This window comes from Neoarius graeffei, chromosome 10 (assembly GCF_027579695.1).
Source record: "Neoarius graeffei isolate fNeoGra1 chromosome 10, fNeoGra1.pri, whole genome shotgun sequence".
NCBI lineage: Eukaryota > Metazoa > Chordata > Actinopteri > Siluriformes > Ariidae > Neoarius > Neoarius graeffei.
Genome location: NC_083578.1, coordinates 78335340 through 78356163, shown reverse-complemented (window position 1 = coordinate 78356163; position 20824 = coordinate 78335340). Strand labels below are relative to the sequence as shown.

Here is a 20824-nt window from a genome sequence, read left to right as displayed (position 1 = left end):
GGCGCACTGAGTGAGATGTGATGTGATGTGATGTGATGTGAGAGGCACGTTTTTAATGACTACACATCTTGTCTCAAGACGCTACAGGATTAATACGAACTGCAACACTGTCGTGGATACATATTTGTTACATAATACTGACATTGTCTTTTTTTTTTTACATATTCGTTCTTCTTATCACGTTAACGGACAGGAAGTTTCCTCACAGGAAGATCTGTGTGAGGAGGAGAAGCAGCAGCAGCAGCAGCTCGGTCGCGCGCGCATCCCTCGAGCGTTTTGATATTTCCGGCATTTTGAAACAAAATTTCTATTTCCTCCTCTTCTTCTTTTTTTTGTAAATAAGGAAAAAGTAAGTGTGTTTTTCTTTCTTTTCCTTTCCTCAAATGAGTGTTCACTAGGTCTGTGTGTGTGTGTGCTGCTGAAGTATTCCTGGAGAGAAATTAAAATTACATGTTGGGAATAAAGAAAGCAGGATATCTTGACACTACTCTGTCAGACCAAATCTGGGATTTTTGAAGTTTGTTTGTTTGTTTGTTTCTTTCTTTCTTTGTTTGTTTGTTTGTTTTCCCTTCGGAGAATATTCGGTGAAGAAGCTCAGAGGGGGGGAAAAAAAAAGGAAATCATGATGAACAGCGTCACAGAGCTTGAAGACGGACCGCAGAACAAGGCTCAGGTAGAAATGAGACACAGCCATTTTACACACCCGTCTCATTTAAACCGCTTCATTCAACCAACACTTAGGGATTAGTGATAATAATGTCTTGTCCAGAGTGTGAGCTTGATGACTAAGCACGCTCGACTGCTTGTATTATCAGTTCTTAAATTTACATCCTATTTTAGGACTCATTAGTGGGACTATATCATGCATGACAGGTATTATGCTAAACAAAACAAAACAACCAGATCTGATTTGTGTCATTTTTATTTATTTTGGACAAAAGTACTGTGCTAAATATCTATTTTTTTTTTTTTTTTTTTTATTTAGTGGTGTAACCTTGCCTGCTTATCTTTTCAGGAGAAGGTATAGCTCACAGCTCATGCAAGCTCAGAAAGTCACCAGCTGACGTCACAGAACCATTTGCATATTCATTCATTTTGTCATGCTCATTTGCATATCCAGACCCCCGCACTAGAGGAGAATCAGGCATTTTGGGTCTGATTTGCTCCTCGACAATCGTTCTGAATTCAGCGCTCGTCTAAACCAGCGTTTCTCAACCTTTTTTCAGTCACGGCACCCTTCAGAAGTAGCCTATGCAAATTCTCAAGGCACCCCCGTATAAAATATACGCAGTCACGCTGACCATACGCTGACCCCGGCAGTGACGTTGTGACACGGGAAAGGGGGCCGTGAGACAAATTTTGATGATGCATGAGGCGGCGATGATCTGCATTAGTGTAACTATCGTAATTCATTTTATTTATTTCAATGTGAGAATATATAATTTTTTGACGACACCCCTAACGAAGCCAGACGGCACCGAGAAAGGCTGGTCTATGATCCTGTAGTGTGACGGGTTAACAGACAAAATCTTAAAGTCTGGATTGGAGTTTTCCCAGATTTCAAATCATCTAAACCAGCGTTTCTCAACCTTTTTTCAGTCATGGCACCCTTCAGAAGTAGCCTATGCAAATTCTCAAGGCGCCCCCGTATAAAATATACGCAGTCACGCTGACCATACGCTGACCCCGGCAGTGACGTTGTGACATGGGAAAGGGGGCCGTGAGACAAATTTTGATGATGCATGAGGCGGCGATGATCTGCATTAGTGTAACTATTGCTGTTTTGAATTTTAATTCATTTTATTTATTTCAATGTGAGAATATATAATTTTTTGACGGCACCCCTAACGAAGCCAGACGGCACCGAGAAAGGCTGGTCTATGATCCTGTAGTGTGACGGGTTAACAGACAAAATCTTAAAGTCTGGATTGGAGTTTTCCCCGATTTCAAATCATAAATATCAATGACTTGTGTGTGAAAGGAACAGCGATGGAGTATTGGTCAGAATCATCCAGCGAGAGCGAGTTAACCAGGAAGCATCACTAACCAGATAGCAGGAGAAGGTCAGAGAAGCAGAGTTCGACAGAAAATCTGAAGTAGCCAGCTGAAAAAAAAATAATAGGTGGTTCTGGAATTTGTAGCAGCGATGCCAGAGGCACACTAATGCTAAGGGGGTCATGTCTGGGCACATGCCCCCGCTCAGAAAATTTTGAAATTTACATGCTTTCTGGTGCATTCTCAGCTAATAAATTACTAGTCAAGTCAAGTTTATTTCTATAGCGCTTTTAACAAGAAACATTGTCGCAAAGCAGCTTTACAGAATTTAAACATGAGCTAATTTTATCCCTAATCTATCCCCAATGAGCAAGCCTGTGGCGACAGTGGCAAGGAAAAACTCCCTCAGACGACATGAGGAAGAAACCTCGAGAGGAACCGGACACAAAAGGGAACCCATCCTCATTTAGGCGACAACAGACAACATGACTATAACATTAACAGATTTAACATGAAGTCAGTTTCGTTGATGTTATAACTGTTCATTGATGGAAACTTGAGTGCAAAACTGTTCATGACAACTGCAGTCCTAAAGTTAGCAAGTCAACTGTAGTCCTCAGCCATAAAAGCATGACTGTAAGTGTCCAGAGCGTCTTCCAAGTGCGACTTTCGACTGTCCATATGGGGCCGTCCTCCACAGGAGCGATGCGATGAGACTCCAACCAGACATAGGGCATCAGGATGGATCAGGCAGGTCCGAGGAACAGAAGAGGTCAGCATCTCGAGCTCAGGATTGACATGTAACTCAGAGGGACAGATGGGGGGGACACAGGTTGTTAGGTATGCCCAATGTCACCTGAATAAGTATGAACAGTATACTAACCATTTCCTGATAAAATACTTGCAAAATCTGTATGAAATTTCCGTCCAGATGTGTGTGTGCGCTTGGCTTTCTCAGTTACCCTCTGTAGTACGCTGCCTGGCTCTGTAACATGACTACATATGCTACAGCGTGGTCACATGGTCCGGCTCAGCCAATCAGAGCATGAGAATCGATCAACAAATATGGCATCGCTTCCAGTGGATTTGTAGCAAATCATGGGCAGCAGAGACTATATAAATCGCTTGAACATTGAAAGGCAAGTTTTTATTTTTTACTGGGATGGAGTGGCCGGCACAGACCGTCTGTATAGGCAGAGCTAACCGCCAGTCGCTGGCGCTTGTGGACATCTCTGGAGAAGGTATAAAAATGATATTTCTGATAATCCCAGGTTTCACTTTCCCCTCCACATATGTACGAACAACAATAACGGTAGCTTGTAGCATTAGCTTGCACTAACCCTGTTTGAGACAACCAGTACAACTTTATTTATAACTTACCTCCAGCTCATGCTCCAAATTGTATAACTCTGTCTTCTCAGCCATGACTTCATGCACAGTTGTTTTCTCGTATTTTTTTTTTCTTCACTGCAACACTTGGCACATACAAGTACAACTAGCTGACGACAATGGTCTGCTTTTAGATTTGCTTTGCTTTGAAGTCACGTTTGATTACACCCATTTCTGTGAGATCCCAAGTGCCTGAAATCATCACGCTGAAATAATTTAGTGTAAATGCCAAGCGTGTGGTCCTGCGTCTTGACTGAATCATTTGGTGTGTGCGTTTTTAGGATTGAAATATTAAAAATCAGTTAAATCTGTTATGTCATCTATGTTTTTTAAAATCAGTTAAGATTTGAAAATCCTCTAGTGTGCTCCAGCTTTTGCATGGGATGATTTCATGAAGACAATTACAATCCGCCTCAGGCTCAGTGAATATCGGTGAATAATAACCTCGAGTTCTTCTCGGCTATTATTCACAGATATTCACTTCACCTTCGGCGAAGAATTGTTAAATAACTTATTTCTTGCAGCATGTTCAACTCGTGTTTTGTCTGTGCTTCCTCTGGGTTCTTCAGTTTGCCAGTTAGGTGGATTGATGACTCTAATTTTCTCCCTGTGTGAACATGCATGGTGCACTGCGATACACTTGCATCCAATCCAGGTGTATTCCTGAGTTAGGCCATGATGCTCGAGCGCTCCTGACCTGGATAAAGAAATTACTAAAGATGAATGAGTGAATATTTCACTGACAGCGCAGGCGCTGTGTTTTAGATTATACCGAGTAAAACTGAGTGTTTTTTCTCTGAAGAAGTGGAAAAATAACATGATTTCTCACTCCTCAATACGTGCCAAACATAAGATCTATTGCAAAGGATATGGGAGGATGCATAGGAAGGATGTGGGGAGGGAGCGGTTATAACCAGACATAATCATGTTTCTGGGACATGTCTGCTGTAAGGGCTGCATTAGTGCCTGAAATATCCAGTTCTGTTCAAGCCTCTTACAGTAGCTTCGGATACAGGACACTTCGTCCAATCACATTTCGTCCAATAGTTAAGACATTTCGTCCAAAGCCTTTTTCATACGCACTATCAATTATTTTATATTTCAGGTATTTGTTTGTTCAAAAAAAAAGGAGTTATTCCCAACACATTTTTTTGCAGCGTGTACAGTAGTTTAACCACCTGCCAATCGCCAAACACAAGTTGAGAAATCTAATGGCGAGTAAAGATCGCCCTAGATTTCGTGTTCAAAACGATGGGTTCCTACCTAGTATTCATGTAAAATCCAAGAAATATTTTTAAAAAACCCTCCTTCCTCGCGCAGGACTCTCGGGCGCACCTTAAGACTGGTTATATGATGAATTAAATGGCTTCACCGGACTCAAAGCTCAGAGAGCAGCCTGTAATGGTAAGGGCCGCTCATTTGCTTTACAAAAAATGTTTTCAGCTTCAGTCAAATTATTCTCTATTGAGAATTCTTCTTTAGGATTGGTTTAAAAATATACAGCAATTTGTCGCAAATGTTGTCACCTCACTATCATTAGGCATATCCATCCATTATCTGTAACCGCTTATTATGTACAGGGTCACAGGCAAGCTGGAGCCTATCCCGGCTGACTATGGGCGAGAGGCGGGGTACACTCTGGACAAGTCGCCAGGTTATCACAGGGCTGACACACTCACATTCACACCTACGGTCAATTTAGAGTCACCAGTTAACCTAACCTGCATGTCTTTGGACTGTGGGGGAAACCGGAGCACCCGGAGGAAACCCACGCAGACACGGGGAGAACATGCAAACTCCACACAGAAAGGCCCTCGCCGGCCACGGGGCTCGAACCCAGAACCTTCTTGCTGTGAGGCAACAGTGCTAACCACTACATCACCTGAATAAAATACTATTTAAATAAAATAACATTTTACTGATTAAGGCTGTGTTGGCCTTATTAAGACTGGCTATGTGATGAATTAAACAGCTTCACTGGACTCAAAGTTCAGAGAGTAGCCTGTAATGGTAAGGGTCTACGTGTTTATGCCCCTTACACCGCTCTTTTGTGTCAAAGCACTCGTATTACGGCACTCACTTGCTTTGCAAAAATTGTTTATTTCCGTTTATTACAGGGAAACGCAGTCATAAACCTGTTTAATGCACTCCCTTAAAGGAGAACTGAAGTCATTTTTAAACTTGCTTTATTTCTTAATTAACGTGTTATTCAATTACGTTTTCGGTTTTAGTAACCTTATATCGTAACTCGTATTGGCAACTAACTGCAATTATATATGATACTTATCGGCCTATTCGGTTTTTAGCCATGTTAAATTTAGTTCGTTTGGTCCACGGCAGATCTTCACGAGACTTGTGCGAGACTTCAAAACGTGAGGTGTCAGCCAAGTGTCAGTGCCGCCATTTTGAAAACTGTTTTCCAAATGACGATTACTGCCTACTTTTTTCAAACTTTCCTGATCGCTACCAAAACAAACAAAACTTCCGGCTTGATCACATCATCATTCGAAAAGCGGCGCACACGTCTTTTGACAACGTTGGCAGATGTTGGTCACTTTGATTTCGGCTGTACGTTTTACTTCCGTCCTACGATGTCTCGCACAGGTCTCAACAAATCTCGTTTACGGCCATTGCTTTGACATATGGACCAATATATTCTCATCTCATTATCTCTAGCCGCTTTATCCTTCTACAGGGTCGCAGGCATGCTGGAGCCTATCCCAGCTGACTACGGGCGAAAGGCAGGGTACACCCTGGACAAGTCGCCAGGTCATCACAGGGCTGACACATAGACACAGACAACCATTCACACTCACATTCACACCTACGGTCAATTTAGAGTCACCAGTTAACCTAACCTGCATGTCTTTGGACTGCGGGGGAAACCGGAGCACGCGGAGGAAACCCACACGGACACGGGGAGAACATGCAAACTCCACACAGAAAGGCCCTCGCCGGCCACGGGGCTCGAACCCGGACCTTCTTGCTGTGAGGCAACAGCGCTAACCACTACACCACCGTGCCGCCCGGAACGATATATTACATAGCATATTTTAAACACTCATAACTTGCTACAGCAGTGACAAAATAGCTATCAAAATGCATTCTTATATATAATAAAATGAGATAAATAGAATTTTGATAATAATAAATTTGCCTTCAGCTCTCCTTTAAATTAATTATGGTTTGTTTATATCTCGATCTTGTCGCACATATTGTGACCACATATAAAATAATTGATAGTGCGTATGAAAAAGGCTTTAGACGAAATGGTCATTGGACGAAGTGTCCTGATCCCGTAGCTTCAATATTTGTTCTTTGTGTCCTCTTTGTTGATAAACCTTGTTGGGGAGGAACGGTTCACATTTACAAACGCTCTTGTCAGTGTTTATTGGAGCCTTCTCTGAGACAGATTGTTAGAGCTGAGGATGCATATTTTTGAATAGGAATAGTGTATTGGCTTTGATTTTTACAGAACAGAGAAGGCCGTGCTTGATGCATCAAGAAGATGAATGAATCGTTACACCCCTGTGTTCCTGTACGAATGTTTCTATAAACTGTATTATTTAGAATGCTATTTTGGTCTGGTTCAGAGAATCACAATTGACCTGTAGTTTATGGAAAAGTAATACAATTTCTCAGATTCTTGCCTGGTAAACTCCAAAAAGATATTTAAAAAAAAAAATATTGCTCCACTTCGAGTCTCTTATCCCTCTGGTGAATTAATTGAAGATTAGTGAGGGTGTTCAATTTAATGTGTTTTTCTGTGATGGTATGTGTAGGTATTGTAATCAGTGCGGTTTGTTTGTTTTTTCTGTCTGTTAACAATCTAGCATCTAGACAGTGGCACCGATTGACTTCAGATTTTCAGGGTAGGCGTGCAATGGTCCGTAGATTACCTGATTAAATTTTTTTTGGGGGGTGGCATGGTGGTGTAGTGGTTAGCGCTGTCGCCTCACAGCAAGAAGGTCCTGGGTTCGAGCCCCGGGGCCGGCGAGGGCCTTTCTGTGTGGAGTTTGCATGTTCTCCCCATGTCCACGTGGGTTTCCTCCGGGTGCTCCGGTTTCCCCCACAGTCCAAAGACATGCAGGTTAGGTTAACTGGTGACTCTAAATTGACCGTAGGTGTGAATGTGAGTGTGAATGGTTGTCTGTGTCTATGTGTCAGCCCTGTGATGACCTGGCGACTTGTCCAGGGTGTACCTCGCCCGTAGTCAGCTGGGATAGGCTCCAGCTTGCCTGCGACCCTGTAGAAGGATAAAGCGGCTAGAGATGATGAGATGAGAAATTTTTGGGGTAATCGGGTCAAGGTGAAGGTCAAGGTCACCGGAAAGGTCAACCTTTCGGTCAAAATAACACATTTTCCATTATAACTCAAAAACGGTTGCAGATAGACAGATATTTACTATTATATGCATATAGGAACTCCCATATGGCCTTTCATTTGGCACCATCATCTTTGACCTTGCGTAAACTTGAAAGGTCAAACTCAAGGTAACAGATTTTCAGAGGGCTGTAACTTGAAAACGGTTGATGGTAGACAGATATTTATCCTTATCAACTTATAGGAAGTGCCATATAGGCTTTCATTTGGCACCATGACATTTGACCTTGAATGACTTTGAAATGTCAAACTCAAGGTCATGGATTTTCATAGGACTATAACCTGACAGCTGATGAGTGAGAAATAATATGACCATTATCAACATATTGGTATAAAATAAGTGCTGCCAGGCGAGGTTTGTTTTGCCTGGCAACACTTGTTTTTGAAATTGTTCACTACCCTTTTTTGGACTATCCTACCCTGTGACCCTACTCGGTTTTAACTGTCCTACCCTGTAACCCTACCCATTTTTGACTATCCTACCTTGTAATCATACACTGATTTGATGATCCTACCCTGTGACCATATGCAATTTCGACTGTCCTACCTTGTGACCCTACCCTGTTTGGACGATCCTACCCTACTGTAACCCTACTGGTATGTTTTTTTTTTTTTCTTGTAAATATTCATGAATAATATCTAATGAAGATTTGGGAGCCTTTTGGGTGTTCAATGCATCTTTCTCTTTCCCGGCGAAGACAGAAATGATTGTGTGCACGCGCAGCAGAAACGTTTCTCATTGAATATTCGCATCAGCTCCGACGTGTGACGTCGTGTTGTCTTGACAGCGTGCAATATCGTAACAATATTGCACGCTCATTCTTCATTGGGTAGAGTGGCGTAATACATACAGGATAAGCGATATGCTAACAATATTGCATGCTATCAAACCAAATGAATGAAACCTGGTAGAAGGGAACAGAACACATGTTCCATGTTTTCCATGGAATACGCGTCATTTATATATGATACATTTCCTATAACGGCACACTACGAAATGTTTTATTCCTGACTTCTGATGGTGAAAAACAGAAAAATTCAAGCACTGAAGGCTTTACACAGGAGCTCTAAAACCTATGAGTGTATGATGTACTTACTGTCCATCAGGAAATTCACTCTCCTCTGTTTCGTGACAGACGTCTTCACGTCCAGGAGAAAGTAAAGGATGATGTTTCATCGCTAAGTGCGTGAGTGAAGTGCGGGAACATCCTTTTTTTTCACTCAGTGTAAAGTGATCGAATGTAAAGTTGAATTAATATGCTTGCAGCCATGGATTATATAAGTCCATCTAGGCACAAATTCTCATCTTATCCGGTGTGAATATTTCAGACAGTTTAAGTGATAATCCAATACTGTCTGTCATGTCTATACTGACGTTAGGGCATTTAAAAAGAAAAACAAACAAAAAACTGTCATTTACTCACGTGTATTCTGAAGACTATGCCATGCCATAGACACACACAGCTTAGTGCTGGTTCATCCCACGTCTTGCTCTTGTTGTATGCGCCATAAGTTATTTCAGGGCTTGCTAATTAATCAGCATGAATTCATCTGGCTACCTGGTGTTTATTAATAAACTCCTCTCCCACAGGAGATAAAGGGACTCTCATGGGATCAATAACACTTACCTGCAGTGGAGAAGCAGAACAGAATGGTTTAGGGTTTGATGAATGCATCCTTTACTTCCGTCTGTTAGGATTTTCCAGCGAAGTGTGAAGGGACAAACATTACCCTGATGGTATTTTACAGGAACTGTATGGCCCGCTGTGGTATTTCAGCAAGGTATGTCACAGGGTTTCAGTCCAGCCACACAATCATTTAAATTTATATGCTTATTTGTTTTTGTTTATCAACAGATGCTTAATTGTTCATTGTCCAACTGGGGACGTGTTAACTGAAAAGCTGTGATTTCTGAAAAGAAGCATTTGCCGTAGTAAGGAGAACATGAGCAAAAACAATTCAGGGCAGACAATCTGGCTAACGGTAGAACAGTTTTTATGAGGCAGATTCATTAGCGTGAATGGATGACAGACAGTTTTTCCAGAATCAGGAATATGGGGATAGATGGAAACACTGACGAAATTTAAAGGGGAACTGAAGTCATTTTTAAACTTGCTTTATTTCTTAATTGACGTGTTATTCAATTACGTTTTCGGTTTTAGTAACCTTATATCGTGACTCGTATTGGCAACTAATTGCAATTAAATATTATACTTATCGGCCTATTCGGTTTTTAGCCATGTTGAATTTAGTTCGTTTGATCCACGGCAGGAGTCGGTTATCCACGCGATCTTCACAAGACTTGTGCGAGACTTCGAAACGTGAAGTGTCAGCCAGGTGTCCCTGTCGCCATTTTGAAAACTGTTTTCCAAACGAAACATTGCACAAAAACGAGTTTAAATGACGATTACTGCCTACTTTTTTCAAAATTTTCTGATTGCTATCAAAACAAACAAAACTTCCAGCTTGATTACATCAGCATTCGAAAGAGGGCGCGCGCGTCTTTTGACAACCCCTGTGTCTGAAGTCGCTCCCTACTCACTATATTGAGGTATTTCACCCACGTGACCAAGTCACGTGATGCTGCCATTTTGGACGGCACGGCTCGAATCAGTTTGAATGCGAGGAAGGCGACAAACGAAAAACATAAAAGAAAAAGGAGCGAGATGCAGAAAACACCTTCACTATCCAGCGACGTAGGGCATTTACAGGGCGAGCAGAGGGAGAGGTATTTGCAAAAATTGAGGTTAGCAGGCTTAGAGAACGACGTTTACCTGCTTCCACCAGGATTGTTCACTGACGTACGGAAGTACACGAAGCCCTCATCTTTACCTGACTTCGGCCCACATGATCTGTATACCTATGTCGTTAAAAACCCATCGCCATACACAGGTATTGATCTGAAAGCGTATGAGTTTGGATACCTACAAATATTTTGTGTCAGGCTGAGTAACATGCCTACATCAGTGGGTCGTCCCTGGAGCCGGTGGTCGCCATCTTATTACAGCTAAGGTTTGTTCACATTTTCATTTACTTTCGGTCCTCAGGATAAACAAAATGTTATTAAATGTCATTGAAATAACTTCTTAGTCTGTTGAGACATGGCCCGTTATAAATTTGCTGTTACCAGGCAGTGACCAAGAACTGTATTATTAGGGTCGGTGTCTGTGTTGTAGCAGTGTACTAGCAACTAGCTGTTAGCACTAGCTAATGTCAACAACATCATAGCTGGTATGTTACTGGAGCAATGTTTACGTTCAGTCATTTGGATGACTGTTAAAACCTTTCAGTCTCAAGTTTTTCCTTTACTGTATTTACTAGTTTACTGAGCTAGCGCGCTCGGGCAAGCTGGGAGCTAGCGCGCGCTAGCCTGCCGGCGGCCGGCGCGCGCTAGCTCAGTAAACTAGTAAATCCAGTAAAGGAAAAACTTGAGACTGAAAGGTTTTAACAGTCATCCAAATGACTGAATGTAAACATTGCTACAGTAACATACCAGCTACTGTTGTTGACATTAGCTAGCTTGACGTTCAAAATGGCAGACACCGGGGCGTCACGTGACCCTGTGACGTCAGGTGAAATACCTCAATAGGGCACTATATAATGGGGACGCCATTTTGTAGTGCTGTCTGCGCTGAAAGAAATTAAATTAAAAGTCTCAAATTCAATTTAATAAAAGGCAGTGGCAAAGAAGAAAGTATTCAGCCTTGATTTAAAAGAACTGAAAGATGCAGGCACTTTGTATTGATTAATGTGGGAAATGCGCTCAGTATAATATGTCTCATCTCATTCTCATTATCTCTAGCCGCTTTATCCTTCTACAGGGTCGCAGGCAAGCTGGAGCCTATCCCAGCTGACTACGGGCGAAAGGCGGGGTACACCCTGGACAAGTCGCCAGGTCATCACAGGGCTGACACATAGACACAGACAACCATTCACACTCACATTCACACCTATGGTCAATTTAGAGTCACCAGTTAACCTAACCTGCATGTCTTTGGACTGTGGGGGAAACCGGAGCACCCGGAGGAAACCCACGCGGACACGGGGAGAACATGCAAACTCCACACAGAAAGGCCCTCGGCGGCCCTGGGGCTTGAACCCAGGACCTTCTTGCTGTGAGGCGACAGCGCTAACCACTACACCACCGTGCCGCCCAGTATAATATGTATTTATCACAAAAATACATGCATGTATTTGTTATTTTGAAAACCCACCAGCCGCCTGATCTGGCACATTTTAGTTGTACGACAGTAATGACGTAAATACCAGCGCGACGGAGTAGTGTCCGAAAGCGTTTTTTCATTTTACCAACGAGCTCACTATATAGTCCTCTATGTAGTAATTCCCTATATAGGGAGTAGTGAATGAGTGAGCGATTTCAGGCACAGGGAACGTTGACAGATGTCGGTCACTTTGGTTTCTGTTGTACGTTTTACTTCCGTCCTACGATGTCTCGCACAGGTCTCAATGAATCTCATTTACGGCCATTGCTTTGACATATGGACTGATATATTACAGAGCATATTTCAAACACTCATAATTTGCTATAGCAGTGACAAAATAGCCATCAAAATGCATTCCTATATTTAATAAAATGAGATAACTAGAGGGCGGCACGGTGGTGTAGTGGTTAGCGCTTTCGCCTCACAGCAAGAAAGTCCTGGGTTCGAGCCCCGGGGCCGGCGAGGGCCTTTCTGTGTGGAGTTTGCATGTTGTCCGTGTGGGTTTCCCCCACAGTCCAAAGACATGCAGGTTAGGTTAACTGGTGACTCTAAAGTGAGTGTGAATGGTTGTCTATGTGTCAGCCCTGTGATGACCTGGTGACTTATCCAGGGTATACCCCGCATTTCGCCCGTAGTCAGCTGGGATAGGCTCCAGCTTGCCTGCGACCCTGTAGAAGGATAAAGTAGCTAGAGATGAGATAAATAGAATTTTGATAATAAAAATTTGCCTTCAGTTCCCCTTTAACAAAATGAAGTCAGGTGCAGAACCAGCATAGAAAGCTTACGACACCTTGTGGTTAAACATGTCAAGAAAATAAAGATACTAGCCAGACTAGAAGCTGAAACGTTGGCGATAACTTTCTGTCAAGGGTGCAAACATAACATGCTACGAGCATATTTGTATTAAATTTTTATTATTTATTATACGGGGTATACTGGTTTACCTCTGTCCGTCCGTATCTCCGTCCGTCCGAAACACCCGTTTTCTCAGCAACCACAAATCATAGCTACTCAGTACTTGGTATCAAACTTCAGCTTGGGGTTCTATACCGTGTATACCATTTTCAGGTCTGTCGCACATCAACTTCCTGTTTACTTTAGGCCAGTAGCTTTAACGTCTCACCTGATGAAGATCATGGAGAGGATTGTTCTCTCCCACCTCCGACACCTGGTGAACAGTGAGATGGACCCCCTGCAGTTCGCATATCGATCGGGCATTGGTGTGGATGACGCTGTTATCTACCTGCTACACCGGTCACTTTTACACCTGGAGGGCACTGGGAGCACTGTGAGAGTCATGTTCTTTGACTTCTCCAGTGCTTTCAGCACAATCCAGCCATCACTGCTAAGGGGGAAGCTGGAGGGAGCTGATGTCGACTGCCACCTGGCTGCATGGATCATCGACTACCTCATTAACAGACCGCAGTATGTGAGGCTCCGCGACTGTGGCTGATGTGGTAGTCTGCAGCACAGGGGCTCCAAAGGGTACAGTGCTCTCTCCTTTCCTCTTTACACTTTTCACATCTGACTTCAGCTACAAAACGGACAGCTGCCACCTCCAGAACTTCTCAGATGATACAGCCATCGTTGGATGTGTGTCAGAGGGGGACGATCTGGAGTACAGAGAGGTCATCACCAACTTTGTCGCCTGGTGCGAACTGAACCACCTGCGCATCAACGCCAGCAAGACAAAGGAGGTGGCGATCGATTTCAGAAGGACGGCTCCTCAAATTGCACCAGTGAACATCCAGGGCTTGGACATTGAGATCGTGGAGGAGTACAAATACCTGGGTGTTCACCTCAACAACAAACTGGACTGGACTAACAACACAGATGTCCTGTACAAGAAGGGCCAAAGTCATCTCCACCTGTTGAAAAGACTGAGGTCTTTTGGTGTGTGCAGGACACTGCTTAGGACTTTTTATGACTCTGTGGTGGCATCAGTGATTTTCTACACTGGGGTCTGCTGGGGCTGTGGAAGTTCAGAGAGGGACAGGAAGAAACTTAATAAACTGGTCAGAAGGGCTGGCTCAGTCTTGGACTGTCCTCTGGACTCCATTGAGGAGGTGGGTGAGAGGAGGATGTTAACCAAGCTGACATCAATCATGGATAACCCCTCTCACCCCCTACATGAGGCTGTGGGGGCCTTAAGCAGCTCTTTTAGTAGTAGACTGCTATACCCACGGTGTAAGAAGGAGAGATACTGCAGGTCATTCATACCTGCTGCTGTCAGACTGTATAACACCCACAACTTGTAATGTAGCACCAATAACCTGTTTGTCGTTATATTTGCACTACTTCACCACTACTACCTCTGCCATCTCTCATCAATGCAATTATTATGTGCAATAATATAGGTCTTAAACTACAACCCTGATTCCAAAAAAGTTGGGACAAAGTACAAATTGTAAATAAAAACGGAATACAATAATGTGGAAGTTTCAAAATTCCATATTTTATTCAGAATAGAACATAGATGACATATCAAATGTTTAAACTGAGAAAATGTATCATTTAAAGAGAAAAATTAGGTGATTTTAAATTTCATGACAACAACACATCTCAAAAAAGTTGGGACAAGGCCATGTTTACCACTGTGAGACATCCCCTTTTCTCTTTACAACAGTCTGTAAACATCTGGGGACTGAGGAGACAAGTTGCTCAAGTTTAGGGATAGGAATGTTAACCCATTTTTGTCTAATGTAGGATTCTAGTTGCTCAACTGTCTTAGGACTTTTTTGTCGTATCTTCCGTTTTATGATGCGCCAAATGTTTTCTCTGGGTGAAAGATCTGGACTGCAAGCTGGCCAGTTCAGTACCCGGACCCTTCTTCTACGCAGCCATGATGCTGTAATTGATGCAGTATGTGGTTTGGCATTGTCATGTTGGAAAATGCAAGGTCTTCCCTGAAAGAGACATCGTCTGGATGGGAGCATATGTTGCTCTAGAACCTGGATATACCTTTCAGCATTGATGGTGTCTTTCCAGATGTGTAAGCTGCCCATGCCACACGCACTAATGCAACCCCATACCATCAGAGATGCAGGCTTCTGAACTGAGCGCTGATAACAACTTGGGTCGTCCTTCTCCTCTTTAGTCCGAATGACACGGCGTCCCTGATAAAGGACTTCACATTTTGATTCGTCTGACCAAAGAACAGTTTTCCACTTTGCCACAGTCCATTTTAAATGAGCCTTGGCCCAGAGAAGACGTCTGCACTTCTGGATCATGTTTAGATACGGCTCCTTCTTTGAACTATAGAGTTTTAGCTGGCAACGGCGGATGGCACGGTGAATTGTGTTCACCGATAATGTTCTCTGGAAATACACTACCGTTCAAAAGTTTGGGGTCACTTTGAAATTTCCTTATTTTTGAAAGAAAAGCACTGTTCTGTTCTGTGAAGATCACTTTAGAATAATCAGAAATACACTCTATACATTGCTAATGTGGTAAATGACTATTCTAGCTGCAAATGTCTGGTTTTTGGTGCAATATCTCCATAGGTGTATAGAGGCCCATTTCCAGCAACTCTCACTCCAGTGTTCTAATGGTACAATGTGTTTGCTCATTGCCTCAGAAGGCTAATGGATGATTAGAAAACCCTTGTACAATCATGTTAGCATAGCTGAAAACAGTTTAGCTCTTTAGAGAAGCTATAAAACTGACCTTCCTTTGAGCAGATTGAGGCTACATCCACACGACAACGGCAACGAGATGTTATTTAAAAATATATCGCGTCCAAATGGGCAACAATCAGTAAAATATCAGGTCCATATGGCAACGCAACGCTTGCTGAAAACGATGCAATACACATGCCACACCTCTAGGGGCGCTGTAAGACGGTCCCTTCGGAGACACCAGAACAATAGAAGAAGTAAGGACGCATGCGCATAAACTATTATGCGCGAGACTTCATATTAGCCACAAAGTCAGGAAAATCTGTTCGTAAAATTACATTATAATGACCAAATACAATGAAAAGTATTTTTCCAGTCTCACCTGTGAAAGGTAATCCCATGTGATCTCGTTTGGACGGTAAACCTGTTGGTACAGTTTAACGCAGCTTATCTTTATTCTCCGCTTTGACCTATCCAAAATGGCGGCGAGGATGACATGATTCTACGCGGAAGGCGGCGTCTTTAATGGTCCGGAATAAATTGAATGATACACGTTGATGGATTAATTTGTTGTTTCTCACCTGTGAAAGGTAATCCCATATGATCTCGTTTGGACGGTAAACCTGTTGGTACAGTTAAACGCAGCACATGAATCTTTATTCTCCACTTTGACCTATCCAATATGGCGGCGAGGATGACGTATGATTCTACGCGGAAGGCAGCGTCTTTAATGGTCCGGAATAAATTGAATGATACACGTTGATGGATTAATTTGCTCTTCTACGCCCTTTTTGAGGAATGTATTGTAGGACTTAAACCCACATCTGAAGAGGTGAGATCACTCCTTTTTTTTTCCTTATTTTTGCTGGCGGGATTGACTCTGCCCTAAGGGCAGAGTCTCTCTCTCTCTCTCACTTTGCACCATTACACAATAAATATTCACAGTGAAAATATTTTGTAAGCGCGTTTCATGAACCAAGTTATAGGATTTGTTGACAACTCGCATCGAGTTCGTTACACTTCTACCCGGCGTGAAGCACTCACAGTCATGTGGTTGTGACGTCATCGTAAACAAATCCGTTCTACTCATCCAGACGACTTCACAACGGCAACGTTGCCAGATCTTTCCACTCTGGAACCCGTTCTCAAAAAGATTGCGTTTTGGGCACCCAAAACGCCGGTGCCGTGTGGACGCCAGGCCTAAACGATAAGCAATTGTATCGGAGTCACCTGAATCCGTTGCTGTGTGGACAGGGCCTGAGTTTCTGGAGCATCACATTTGTGTGGTCGATTAAATGCTCAAAATGGCCAGAAAGATGTCTTGACTATATTTTCTATTCATTTTACAACTTATGGTGGTAAATAAAAGTGTGACTTTTCATGGAAAACACAAAATTGTCTGGGTGACCCCAAACTTTTGAACGGTAGTGTATTCCTGAGCCCATTTTGTGATTTCCAATACAGAAGCATGCCTGTATATGATGCAGTGCCGTCTAAGGGCCCGAAGATCACGGGCACCCAGTATGGTTTTCCGGCCTTGACCCTTACGAACAGAGATTCTTCCAGATTCTCTGAATCTTTTGATGATATTATGTGCTGTAGATGATGATATGTTCAAACTCTTTGCAATTTTACACTGTCGAACTCCTTTCTGATATTGCTCCACTATTTTGTCGGCGCAGAATTAGGGGGATTGGTGATCCTCTTCCCATCTTTACTTCTGAGAGCCGCTGCCACCCCAAGATGCTCTTTTTATACCCAGTCATGTTAATGACCTATTGCCAATTGACCTAATGAGTTGCAATTTGTTCCTCCAGCTGTTCCTTTTTTGTACCTTTAACTTTTCCAGCCTCTTATTGCCCCTGTCCCAACTTTTTTGAGATGTGTTGCTGTCATGAAATTTCAAATGAGCCAATATTTGTCATGAAATTTCAAAATGTCTCACTTTCGACATTTGATATGTTGTCTATGTTCTATTGTGAATACAATATCAGTTTTTGAGATTTGTAAATTATTGCATTCTGTTTTTATTTACAATTTGTACTTTGTCCCAACTTTTTTTGGAATCGGGGTTGTATTTTGTTATCTGTATGACATTTTTCTTGCTACTGTAACACGCGAATTTCCCTGATGTGGGATCAATAAAATGAATCTAATCTAATCTAATCTAATCTAATCTAATCTAATCTAATCTAATCTAATCTAATCTAATCTTTACCAACCAAATGTATTTACGAAACATATAGGGTGGATTTTGATGCTATTTCAGGAAGCAAAATGTTATTTCAAAATGACACTTTACCAGGATGCTATTTGAAATACCTGCTCTTTACTCACTTGTGTCAACGTTAATTATTTGTTGAAGTCAACATTCATAATAAGTGTCCTATTCCTTCGATTGCTTGCATTCTGATAAAAGTGAGAGCGGGGGGATACGTAAGTGAGCAGTAGCTCACAGTTGATCTTGTTGCATTAGCAATACCAAAAGTAGTTTTCTGGGTAACCACAATATGGGACTGGGCAGCACACTGAAGCTTTTTCTTGCTAATAAATGTATAATGTTTGTCCATCTCTGTAATCATAGCTTTGATTTAAGGATGAAGAAACACTCCACCTGGAATCTGAGCTCTAAAGAGGATCTTATTTATATATTTCATTTCATTCTTATCTTTGAAGCTATTATTCTTAAAGCTACCATAAGTGCCTTGAGAATAGTTTGACTATGCTTTTTGTACATCCTGATAGCCAGCAATAAATCGATGCTCACAAGAAAAATAATGTCTCTCGGACTGTCCTTGACTAGTCCGCATCGAAAAATGCAAGAGACCGACCTTCCTGTGCGTCTATACAAGAGTAGCCTGTAAATGAATAAGAAGCAAAGCAGTAGCTTGATGACATATCAAATAAGCCTTGGAGTCCGGTGCAGGTAGTTTATGCGTGTTATGGAACCAATAGCAAGGCTGAAAATGGCGAAATAAAAAGTTCCTAGATAGAGCTTTAACATAAACAACAGGTTTATATACAACCCCAAATCAGACAAGGTTGGGATGGTATGGAAAATGCAAATAAAAAAAAAAAGAAAAGAAAGAAAGCAGGGATTTCTAAATTTACTTTGACTTGTATTTCATTGCAAACAGTATGAACCCAAGATATTTCATGTTCTGTCTGGTCAATGTCAATTCATTTGTTAATATACATCCATTCCTGCATTTCAGGCCTGCAACACATTCCAAAAAAAAAAGTTGGGACAGGAAATATTTAGGGCTAGTAGTGAGGTAAAACAGTTAAATAATGATCTGATTTGAAACAGGTGATATCAACAGGTGATTGCATCCATGATTTGGGATAAAATCAGTATCCAGGAAAGTCCTAGTCTGTGAGGAGCAAAGATGGGCCAAGGATCTTTAGTTTGTCAATAAATGCATGAGAGGATTATTGAAATGTTTAAAAACAGTGTTCCTCAAAGAAAGATATGAAGGGATTTGGATATTGCACCCTCTATGGTGCATAATATCATTAAACAATTCAAGGAACCTGGAGGAATTTCAGTGCATAAAGGGCAAGGGCTCAAGCCTAAGCTGAACACCTGCGATCTCTGATCGCTCAGACGGGACTGCATCAAGAATCGTCATTCATCTACAGCCGATATAACCACATAGGCTCGGGATTACTTTGGCAAACCTTTGTCAAGCACTGCAATACAGAGTTACATCCACAAATGCCAGTTAAAACTTTACTGTGCCAAAAGGGAGCCTTATGTTAACCAGCAGCAAGTCCAAAACCCAGGGTCTGCCCTGGTGTGGGGTTGTGTCTGTGCCCTCGGCAAAGGTAACTTACACTTCTGCGATGGAGCATTAATGCAGAAAAGTACACTGAGATTTTGGAGCAACATATTCTACCTTCAAGACGACTTCTTTTCCAGGGAGATTTCAACAAGAGAATACAAAACCACATTCTGCACACATTACAAAGGCATGGCTGTGGAAGAAGAGGGTGTCTGTCCCTTCTGTCCTCAATAGAGAATATGTGGTGAATTTTGAAATGAAAAATATGACAATGACGACCCTGTACTGCTGCACACCTTAAGACCTGTGTGCAGGAAGAATGGGACAAAATAACACCTGAAACACTTCATCACTTGGTGCCTTCAGTCCCTAAACATCTTTTCAGTGTTGTGAGAAGGAATGGGAACTTTATAAGGTGGTAACTGCTTTATTTTTCCAACTTTTTTGGAAATGAGTTGCAAGAATCAAAACTGAAATGTCTCATCTCATCTCATTATCTCTAGCCGCTTTATCCTTTTCTACAGGGTCACAGGCAAGCTGGAGCCTATCCCAGCTGACTACGGGCGAAAGGCGGGGTACACCCTGGACAGGTCGCCAGGTCATCACAGGGCAACTGAAATGTATATTTTGAAAAAAAAAAAGACATCAAATATTATTTACAAATCATTGGCTTCAATTTCAACATACCGTCCCAAATTTTTGTCTGATTCGGAGTTGTAATTGTACTCATTCTAATACATTATCATTTCTATAGTAACAGCCTGTTCACAGGGACTAAACAAGTCCCTGTGAGCCACATGTTGCTCAGAAAAAATAAATAAATGGCGAAATACATGCTGTTGTTTAACATTGAAAGCGTTGACTCATTGATATTGACGAAACCGTCAGTTAGCACAAGTTTATTTCGCATTACTGGAAGGAGTCTTCAGTGTCGGTAAGTTTCCATCATGGGAAAGTCTTCAAGACGAAGGAGATTGTGCTTTTTGTTTTAACTGGTAACATGTAACATCTGTATTTTGTCTTATTCATTTCAGGAGAGAGGAAAAAAAAAGAGAGGCTGATCAGAGCTGATATATAACATCAGTGATAACAGGAATTATTCTATCCACATTCACTGGATATGAGCAATCGCATGCTCTGATTGGCTACTCTACTACTAGGATATCAGTTAATATACCGTGAGTAGAGAAACACAAAATGGCGGCGCATGTTGCTGAATCAACCGAGGACGAAATAAAAACTCTTTGAAAACAAAACCCCTCAAAAAATACAAAAAAGCAACAAAATATGGAATAAAAGTATTTGATGGTAAGAATGTATATATATATATATATATTTTTTTTTTTCAATAATTATTCTTATAGCATTTTTCACAAATTGCTTCTGTCATTTCGCTGGTTTGTTTACATTCTAAGCGGAAATTATTTTGTCT

At 41.9% G+C, this 20824-nt stretch overlaps 1 protein-coding gene across 1 annotated transcript in view; it reads left to right on the top strand.

The window, feature by feature from the left end:
• The first annotated feature begins 611 nt into the window (after nucleotides 1-611).
• LOC132893330 (fibrinogen C domain-containing protein 1-like) overlaps nucleotides 612-20824 on the top strand; it is a 255687-nt gene continuing 235474 nt past the window's right edge. Inside the window, exon 1 of the mRNA XM_060932353.1 lies at nucleotides 612-673. Coding sequence (XP_060788336.1) covers nucleotides 623-673 — 51 coding nt within the window. The 5' untranslated portion in view covers nucleotides 612-622. The remainder of the gene's footprint in view (nucleotides 674-20824) is intronic.